Source organism: Nerophis ophidion, linkage group LG14 (assembly GCF_033978795.1).
Source record: "Nerophis ophidion isolate RoL-2023_Sa linkage group LG14, RoL_Noph_v1.0, whole genome shotgun sequence".
Lineage (NCBI taxonomy): Eukaryota > Metazoa > Chordata > Actinopteri > Syngnathiformes > Syngnathidae > Nerophis > Nerophis ophidion.
Window position 1 is genome coordinate 49,900,417 of NC_084624.1, and position 10,866 is coordinate 49,911,282.

The 10,866-nt window shown below is 43.6% G+C and overlaps 1 protein-coding gene across 2 annotated transcripts in view; it reads left to right on the plus strand.

The window, feature by feature from the left end:
- The window catches only part of LOC133568802 (kelch-like protein 10), a 35,631-nt gene extending 25,097 nt beyond the window's left edge, over nucleotides 1-10,534 (plus strand). For both annotated transcript variants that reach the window (XM_061920947.1, XM_061920946.1), the window contains exons 3-5: nucleotides 1,450-2,061; nucleotides 2,137-2,286; nucleotides 10,086-10,534. In XM_061920947.1, the coding sequence (XP_061776931.1) occupies nucleotides 1,450-2,061; nucleotides 2,137-2,286; nucleotides 10,086-10,442 (1,119 nt within the window). In that variant the 3' untranslated portion in view covers nucleotides 10,443-10,534. The remainder of the gene's footprint in view (nucleotides 1-1,449; nucleotides 2,062-2,136; nucleotides 2,287-10,085) is intronic.
- The last annotated feature ends 332 nt before the right edge of the window (nucleotides 10,535-10,866 follow it).

The following is a 10,866-nucleotide window of genomic DNA, read 5'->3' on the forward strand; positions in this document are numbered from 1 at the left end:
GCTTTAACGGCATAATTACACAGTATTTTGGAGATCTGTGTTGCTGAATCTTTTGCAATTTGTTCAATTAATATTGGAGAAGTCACAGTAGAAAGATGGAGTTGGGAAGCATTAGCCTTTAGCCACACAAACACACGGTGATTCCTCTTTTAAAATTCCCGGAGGTGAAACTTTACTATGGATCAGAGCATGGTCAAGCGAACATGAATCACGACGGAATGTCAACCAGCAGGTTTCGGTGAGAAAATTGTGGTTAAAAAGTCGCTTCTTACCGGAGAAAAGCTGAGCTTGTGCCGTCCATAAAGCTGCCGTCGACTCCCTTGAGGCATTGGCCTCAAGACACCCGTGGACGTACACCTCCGACTATCAGGTACTATTTAACTCACTAAAACACTAGCAACACAATAGAAAGATAAGGGATTTCCCAGAATTATCCTCGTAAATGTGTCTAAAAACATTGGAATCTGTCCCAAAGCAATCGCGTTTTTTTTTGTTTTTTTTTAGTCCGTCGCTACCATCCATCCATCCATCCATTTCTACCGCTTATTCCCTTTTGGGGTCGCGGGGGGCGCTGGTGCCTATCTCAGCTACAATCGGGCCGAAGGCGGGGTACACCCTGGACAAGTCGCCACCTCATCGCAGGGCCAACACAGATAGACAGACAACATTCACACTCACATTCACACACTAGGGCCAATTTAGTGTTGCCAATCAACCTATCCCCAGGTGCATGTCTTTGGAAGTGGGAGGAAGCCGGAGTACCCGGAGGGAACCCACGCAGTCACGGGGAGAACATGCAAACTCCACACAGAAAGATCCCGAGCCTGGATTTGAACCCAGGACTGCAGGACCTTCGTATTGTGAGGCAGACGCACTAACCCCTCTGCCACCGTGAAGCCTCCGTCGCTACCAATATCCTCAAACACGAATCTTTCATATTCGCTCAAATTAATGGGGAAATTGTCGTTTTCTCGGCCCGAAAAACACTTTTTGTTGGAGGCTCCTATTAAAATCAATGTGAATATGTGAGGAGCCATCGCATGTGTGACGTCACTGTCTGCAACTTCCGGTAGAGGCAGGCAGGGCTTTTCTCTTAGCACCGAAAGTTGCGAACTTTATCGTGGATGTTCTCTACTAAATCCCTTCAGCAAAAATATGGCAATATCGCGAAATGATCAAGTATGACACATAGAATGGACCTGCTGTCCCCGTTTAAATACGAAAATCTCCTTTCAGTAGGCCTTTGAATATTTACAATACAATAACTACCATGAATTGATTAACGTGGACCCCGACTTAAAACAAGTTGAAAAACTTATTGGGGTGTTACCATTTAGTGGTCAATTGTACGGAATATGTACTGTACTGTGCAATCTACTAATAAAAGTATCAATCAATCAAGAAAAAATGTTTTGGACAACTCTAATCTGTATTCCTGACACTATGCAGGTGCGTCTAGCTCTGGTGAGTCAGGAGTACATCACCATCAACGTATTGTCCAATCAGCAGGTGCAGGACAGCCGAGAATGCTTGGACATGGTTGCTTTTGCGGCACGTGTGATGCGACACATGACAACAAACTCTGTCTCTGCATATTGCAACCTCATCGCCCGTCCTCGCCTACCATCTGCCATGTTGTTGGCGATCGGAGGCTGGAGTGGTCCGAGTGCAACGGACTGCATCGAAGCATATGATGTGCACGCCAACTGTTGGGACTACCTGTTCGACAAAATGGATCAAGCCCGCGCTTACTGCGGCGCCGCCTTTCTCAATGACTGCATTTACTGTCTGGGTGGCTTCGATGGTGCGGAACATTACAACACCGTCAGCCGCTTTGACCTGAACACACGGACCTGGCAGGAAGTGGCGCCCATGCACTATCGTCGCTGCTATGTGAGCGTAACTGTGCTAAACGGATGCATCTACGTAATAGGTGGTTTTGATGGACATGTAAGGCTAAAGACTGCAGAATATTACAGGCCTGAGACCAACCAGTGGACTTTTATTGCGAGTATGCACGAACAGAGGAGTGATGCCAGCTGCACGGCCCTCAACAACAAGGTAGGTGTAGCGTAGGATTAAGCATGTTTCTTATGAAAGCTCACTTTGTTTTGACTATCATTCTGTTGGTTCCAGATTTATGTTTGTGGGGGTTTCAATGGAAATGAACCCTTGCAAACAGCAGAGTACTATACCCCAGAGACCAACGAGTGGACTATGATTGCCCCAATGGGCAGCCGCCGCAGTGGCGTTGGAGTCATTGGGTTTGCTGACCATATTTATGCAGTGAGTACTATTTATATTTAGTGTATTCAACAGTGGTTTTAAGATGGTTTGCCTAAAAACATTGGATTAAAGGGGAACATTATCACAATTTCAGAAGGGTTAAAACCAATAAAAATCAGTTCCCAGTGGCTTATTTAATTTTACGAAGGTTTTTTTTCAAATTTTACCCATCATGGAATATCCCGAAAAAAGGCTTTAAAGTGCCTGATTTTCGCAATTTGTAAATCCACCCGTCCATTTTCCTGTGACGTCACTGTGGCAGAGGGGTTAGTGCGTCTGCCTCACAATACGAAGTTCCTGCAGTCCTGGGTTCAAATCCAGGCTCGGGATCTTTCTGTGTGGAGTTTGCATGTTCTCCCCGTGAATGCGTGGGTTCCCTCCGGGTACTCCGGCTTCCTCCCACCTCCAAAGACATGCACCTGGGGATAGGTTGATTGGCAACACTAAATTGGCCCTAGTGTGTGAATGTTGTCTGTCTATCTGTGTTGGCCCTGCGATGAGGTGGCGACTTGTCCAGGGTGTACCCTGCCTTCCGCCCGATTAGGCGCCAGCGCCCCCCGCGACCCCGAAAGGGAATAAGCGGTAGAAAATGGATGGATGGATGGATGGTCACTGCGTGACGCCAATACGAACAAACATGGCGGATAGAACAGAAAGATATAGCGACATTAGCTCGGATTTGGACTCAGATTTCAGCGGCGTAAGCGATTCAACAGATTACGTATATACTGAAACGGATGGTTGGAGTGTGGAGGCGGATAGCGAAAACGAAATTGAAGAAAAAACTGAAGCTATTGAGCGAATAGCTATTAATAGCTATTCCAAGCTATTCGGCGATCGCCTTTTAACCAACGATTGCATCTTTTGACCACTGGAGCAACTTAAATCCGTCGATTGGTAAGTGTTTGTTTGGCATAAAATGTGGGTGGAGGGGAAAGTCTGGATGCAAATATACCTACAAATGTACATACAGCTAGCCTAGATAGCATGTTAGAATCGATTAGCTGGCAGTCATGCCGTGCGCAAATATGTCTGATTAGCACATAAGTCAATAACATCAACAAAACTCACCTTTGTGATTTTGTTGACTTTATTGTTGGAAATCCATCTGCTTTGAGTGTCGCAGGATATCCACGCATCTCTGTTGTAGCATTGCTACCGTCTGTAAAATGTGCAGAACAAACGAGGGACTTTCGCATCTTTTGACCAGTGGTGCAACTTGAATCCGTCGATTGGTAAGTGTTTGTTTGGCATTAAATGTGGGTGGAGGGAAAGTCTGGATGCAAATATACCTACAAATGTACATACAGCTAGCCTAGATAGCATGTTAGCATTGATTAGCTGGCAGTCATGCCGTGCGCAAATATGTCTGATTAGCACATAAGTCAATAACATCAACAAAACTCACCTTTGTGATTTTGTTGACTTTATTGTTGGAAATCCATCTGCTTTGAGTGTCGCAGGATATCCACGCATCTCTGTCGTAGCATCGCTACCGTCGGTAAAACATGCTGAACAAACGAGGGACTTTCACATCTTTTTACACTGGTGCAACTTGAATCCTCGATTGGTATGTGTTTGTTTGGCATTAAATGTGGATGGAGGGAAAGGCTGGATGCAAATATAGCTACAAATGAAGCATAATGATGCAATATGTACATACAGCTAGCCTAAATAGCCTGTTTGCATCGATTACCATGCCGTGCTAATCAATGCACACTCTACATAAGTCAACTTGAATCCGTCCCTGATCGTGTTGTTACACCCTCCAAGGTACGGAAAAACAGTCGAAAAAACGGAAAAAAACAGAACTGATTTGACTTGGCGTGTGTAATGTGTTTGAGAAAATGGCGGATTGCTTCTTGTTGTAACGTCACGGGTGAAAGGTCATCGCGCCGACAGCGAACAATTGAAAGGCGTTTAAATCGCCAAATTCACCCTTTTAGAGTTCGGAAATCGGTTAAAAAAAACATATGGTCTTTTTTCTGCAACATCAAGGTATATATTGACGCTTACATAGGTCTGGTGATAATTTTCAACGGGTGTTGAGATCCAATGTTAAGGCTTGTCATGCCCGGACAAAATGGAAGCCAAGTGTTTATCCACTGGCAATGTCTTAGACCTTAAATATGAACAAGGATCCCTTTCTTAGGTTTGTATATTTTTATTATATCCAGATAAAACACCCCTTCAAGCAATTGGCGGGCATTCGATAATGTTGACGGTTGGGGACCTAAAAGTTATCTTAAAACAAACCAGAGACAACGGCTCTTTTGTACACCACGACTACATGTGATGGCGGGATGAAGGCTAGTCAATATCTCATTGGCACAGACCATCACAACAAGCATCTTCACCTGAGAATGATCACCTTGCCCCAATTAAACGGTGTGCACCGGGGGTGGAATTTCTGGATTAACATTTAGGAATTTCCAAACATTCCCAGCGGTCAATCTGCCAACCTTCCGAAACTCTTGACATCACCACATCGGATCGGTTATTCTCTTTGCAGACATGTCCCAATTGGTGCTGGATTTGGCAGGAAGTGGGTATGGCATCAAGTTTGCCAACAGGAGGGCCCAATTTTATGTTTTTGATCAGTGCCTGAAACTGCACCTTTTAAAGGGGAACATTATCACCAGACCTAGTAGAAGCATTTAAGTCTCACCTTAAAACTCATTTGTATACTCTAGCCTTTAAATAGACTCCCTTTTTAGACCAGTTGATCTGCCGTTTCTTTTCTTTTTCTTCTATGTCCCACTCTCCTTTGTGGAGGGGGTCCGGTCCGATCCGATGGCCATGTACTGCTTGCCTGTGTATCGGCTGGGGACATCTCTGCGCTGCTGATCCGCCTCCACTTGGGATGGTTTCCTGCTGGCTCCGCTGTGAACGGGACTCTCGCTGCTGTGTTGGATCCGCTTTGGACTGGACTCTCGCGACTGTGTTGGATCCATTATGGATCAAACTTTCACAGTATCATGTTAGACCCGCTCGACATCCATTGCTTTCCTCCTCTCCAAGGTTCTCATAGTCATCATTGTCACCGACGTCCCACTGGGTCATTATTGTCACCGATGTCCCACTGGGTGTGAGTTTTCCTTGCCCTTATGTGGGCCTACCGAGGATGTCGTAGTGGTTTGTGCAGCCCTTTGAGACACTAGTGATTTAGGGCTATATAAGTAAACATTGATTGATTGATTGACCTATGTAAGCGTCAATATATACCTTGATGTTACAGAAAAAAGACCATATGTTTTTTTAACCTTTTTCCGAACTCTAAAAGGGTGAATTTGGTGATTGAAACGCCTTTCAATTGTTCGCTGTTGGAGCGATGACCTTTCACCCGTGACGTCACAACGGGAAGCCATCTGCCATTTTCTCAAACACGTTACACACACCAAGTCAAATCAGCTGTTATTTTCCGCTTTTTCGACTGTTTTCCGTACCTTGGAGACATTATGCCTTGTCGGTGTGTTGTCGGAGGGTGTAACAACACGAACAGAGACGGATTCAAGTTGACTTACGTGGAGTGTGCTAATCAGACATATCAATGGTCACGGCATGCAAATCGATGCTAACATGATATTTAGGTTAGCTGTATGTACATATTGCAGCATTATGCCTCATTTGTAGCTATATTTGCATCCAGCCTTTCCCTCCACCCACATTTAATGCCAAACAAACACATACCAATCGACGGATTCAAGTTGCACCGGTGGTCAAAAGATGCGAAAGTTCCTCGTTTGTTCTGCACACTTTACGGACGATAGCGATGCTACGACAGAGACGGCACAGAGATGTGTGGATATCCTGCGACACTCAAAGCAGATGCATTTCCAACAATAAAGTCAACGAAATCACAAAGGTGAGTTTTGTTGATGTTATTGACTTATGTGCTAATCAGACATATTTGCGCACGGCAAGACTGCAAGCTAATCAATGCTAACATGCTCTCTAGGCTAGCTGTATGTACATATTGCATCATTATGCCTCATTTGTAGCTATATTTGCTTCCAGCCTTTCCCTCCACCCACATTTATGCCAAACAAACCCATACCAATCGACGGATTCAAGTTGCACCAGTGGTCAAAAGATGCAATCGTTGGTTAGAAGGCGAAAGCCGAAATCGTCCTCGTTGTTGCTGTCTATCGTGATATGGCTCAATAGCTTCAGTTTCTTCTTCAATGTTGTTTTCGCTATCTGCCTCCACACTTCGACAATCCGTTTCAATACATGCGTAATCTGTTGAATTTCTTGCGCCGCTGAAATCCGAGTCTGAATCCAACTACTATGCTACCTTTCTATGCTATACGCCAAATTTGCTACTGGTGGCTTCACGCAGTGACGTCACAGAAAAAAGGACGGCTGGCTATAACGACGGTTAAAATCAGGCACTGTGAAGCCGTTTTTCGGGATATTGCGTGATGGGTACAATTTTGAGAAAAACTTCGAAAAATAAGATAAGCCACTGGGAACTGATATTTTTTTGGTTTTAACCCTTCAGAAATTGTGATAAAGTTCCCCTTTAAAGCTGCATTGACCAGCGAAATGCCAGGCATTCAAAGGCAGACTGTGAGACATAGTGCTCCTAGTGTGTCCTTGGTATACCCTGGGGTGTCTACAGGTAGGCATGTGCAGAATACCTCACCAAAGAGGCATCTAAAATGGATATTAATGTAACAGAATCATTAATCTACAAACCCTGTTTTCATATGAGTTGGGAAATTGTGTTAGATGTAAATATAAACGGAATACAATGATTTGCAAATTGTTCTCAACCCATATTCCGTTAAATGCACTACAAAGATAAGATATTTGATGTTCAAACTCATAAACTTTTTTTTTTGTGCAAATAATAATTAACTTAGAATTTCATGGCTGCAACACTTGCCAAAGTAGTTGGGAAAGGGCATGTTCACCACTGTGTTACATCACCTTTTCTTTTAACAACACTCAATAAACGTTTGGTAACTGAGGAAACTTATTGTTCACCCTTTGAAAGTGGAAATCTTTACCATTCTTGCTTGATGTACAGCTTAAGTCGTTCAACAGTCCGGCGTCTTGTTGTCGTATTTTACGCTTCATAATGCGCCACACATTTTCGATGGGAGACAGGTCTGGACTGCAGGCGGGCCAGGAAAGTACCCACACTCTTTTACTACGAAGCCACGCTGTTGTAACATGTGGCTTGGCATTGTCTTGCTGAAATAAGAAATAAGATAACGTTGCTTGGATGACAACATATGTTGCTCAAAAACCTGTATGGACAATTCAGCATTAATGGTGCTTTCACAGATGTGTAAGTTACCCATGCCTTGGGTACTAATACACCCCCATATCATCACAGATGCTAGCTTTTGAACTTTGCGCCTATAACAATACGGATGGTTATTTTCCTCTTTGTTCTGGAGGACACCACGTCCACAGTTTCCAAATATAATATGAAATGTGGACTCGTCAGACCACAAAACACTTTACCACTTTGCATCAGTCCATCTTAGATGAGCTGGGGCCCAGCGAAGCCAGCGGCGTTCCTTTGTGTTGTTGATAAATGGCTTTTGCTTTGCCTAGTAGAGTTTTAACTGGCACTTACAGACGTAGCGACCAACTGTAGTTACTGACAGTGGTTTTATGAAGTGTTCCTGAGCCCACGTGGTGATATCCTTTACACACTTATGTCGGTTTTTGATTCCGTACCGCCTGAGGGATCTAAGATCCATACTGTCATTGCTTACGTGCAGTGATTTCTACAGATTCTCTGAACCTTTTGATGATTTTACGGACCGTAGATGGTAAAATCCCTAAATTCCTTACAATAGCTCGTTGAGAAATGCTGTTCTTAAACTGTTCCACATTTTGCTTACAAATTGGTGACCCTCGCCCCATCCTTTCTTGCGAAAGACTGAGCATTTTTTTGGGAAGCTGTTTTTATACCCAATCATGGCACCCACCTGTTCCCTATTAGCCTGCACACCTGTGGGATGTTCCAAATAAGTGTTTGATGACCATTCCTCAACTTTATCAGTATTTATTTCCACCTTTCCCAACTTCTTTGGCACGTGTTGCTGGCATCAAATCCTAAAGTTAATGATTATTTGCACAAAAAAAAAAAAGTTTATCAGTTTGAACATCAAATATGTTGCCTTTGTAGCATATTCAACTGAATATGGGTTGAAAATGATTTGCAAATCATTGTATTCTGTTTATATTTACATCTAACACAATTTCCCAACTCATATGGAAACGGGGTTTGTATAAGGGAGAGCCCGGACACCCATCAAGTACATCTGTGTATTATTCAGGCAGACTTTAGCACCCATAAGGGGATACATCCACTAGAGACATACATATTAGATCGTCCAAAACTATCAATCAATCAATCAATGTTTACTTATATAGCCCTAAATCACTAGTGTCTCAAAGGGCTGCACAAACCACCACGACATCCTCGGTAGGCCCACATAAGGGCAAGGAAAACTCACACCCAGTGGGACATCGGTGACAATGATGACTATGAGAACCTTAGAGAGGAGGAAAGCAATGGATGTCGAGCGGGTCTAACATGATACTGTGAAAGTTCAATCCATAATGGATCCAACACAGTCGCGAGAGTCCAGTCCAAAGCGGATCCAACACAGCAGCGAGAGTCCCGTTCACAGCGGAGCCAGCAGGAAACCATCCCAAGCGGAGGCGGATCAGCAGCGCAGAGATGTCCCCAGCCGATACACAGGCAAGCAGTACATGGCCACCGGATCGGACCGGACCCCCTCCACAGGGGAGAGTGGGACATAGAAGAAAAAGAAAAGAAACAGCAGATCAACTGGTCTAAAAAAGAGGTCTATTTAAAGGCTAGAGTATACAAATGAGTTTTAAGGTGAGACTTAAATGCTTCTACTGAGGTGGCATCTCGAACTGTTACCGGGAGGGCATTCCAGAGTACTGGAGCCCGAACGGAAAACGCTCTATAGCCCGCAGACTTTTTTTGGGCTTTGGGAATCACTAACAAGCGGGAGTCCTTTGAACGCAGATTTCTTGCCGGGACATATGGTACAATACAATCGGCAAGATAGGATGGAGCTAGACCGTGTAGTATTTTATACGTAAGTAGTAAAACCTTAAAGTCACATCTTAAGTGCACAGGAAGCCAGTGCAGGTGAGCCAGTACAGGCGTAATGTGATCAAACTTTCTTGTTCTTGTCAAAAGTCTAGCAGCCGCATTTTGTACCAACTGTATTCTTTTAATGCTAGACATGGGGAGACCCGAAAATAATACGTTACAGTAGTCGAGGCGAGACGTAACAAACGCATGGATAATGATCTCAGCGTCTTTAGTGGACAGAATGGAGCGAATTTTAGCGATATTACGGAGATGAAAGAAGGCCGTTTTAGTAACGCTTTTAATGTGTGCCTCAAAGGAGAGAGTTGGGTCGAAGATAATACCCAGATTCTTTACCGTGTCGCCTTGTTTAATTGTTTGGTTGTCAAATGTTAGAGTTGTATTATTAAATAGAGTTCGGTGTCTAGCAGGACCGATAATCAGCATTTCCGTTTATGAGAACCAACAATGTCCTCACAAAGAAGGATTAAAAACTATTGAAATATTAGAGAGAGTTGGGTCGAAAACTAGAAAAAAACAAACCTTTTAATTAAATCTGTCTCATCTTCATCAACCAAGAAAAAATCCAGTCACTTTTCGTTTAACTTTATAAGAATATGCAGATATGCACATACAACCACACATTCAGTACATACACACCCATGTTTCAACATGATTCTGCAGTCTGTTTTTGCTCTCGAAGGTTGGAGGTTTCGATGGTGAAATCCGTCTGAGCAGCGCTGAGGCCTACAACCCACTGTCCAACAGCTGGATTATCTTGCCCCGCATGCAATGCCCAAGAAGCAACTTTGGCATTGAAGTTGTCGAGGATTGCCTGATCGTCTCTGGGGGTTACAATGGTAACTCCACAACCAGCCACGTTGAGTACTACGACCTAACATCTGGTTTGTGGTCTCCAGCAAGTGATATGAGGCTCTCGCGTAGCGGTTTGACTTGCTGTGTGATGACTGGACTCCACAACATGACCCAGTGTGCTATAGTTCGGAACAATTTACCATTGCTCTTCTTGGAAGATGAAGTGACAGCAATGGAAGAATGACTTCATATGCCAAGAGAGGTGTTTCAGAATAAACTGAAAGACAGCTACCAAGAGGGATAACTGAATAAAATAGCATCTTCAAAACTACAAAACACGCAGCTTCATTTCGTTACACAATTTTCTTATACATTTGAACAATGTTGATGGAATAAATATATCATCAAAGGGTCAATAAAGTAATGAAAACTGCTCTTTTTTTGGTACACCATTAAAACCTGTAACCACCGGGTCGTTCTCCCAGGAATGCAGACGGGTTTCGGACACAGCGTGCAGGTAGTAACAAATTATTTATTTATAAATAACTCAGATAAGAAAAACGTGCTCAAAGCACTTAAGGCAAAAAACTAATAAGAGCTAGCATGAGAGCTAGAAAGTAAAGAGGCCTAGCGTGGAAGCTAGCAGGTAGAGAGCAGGAAACAAACGT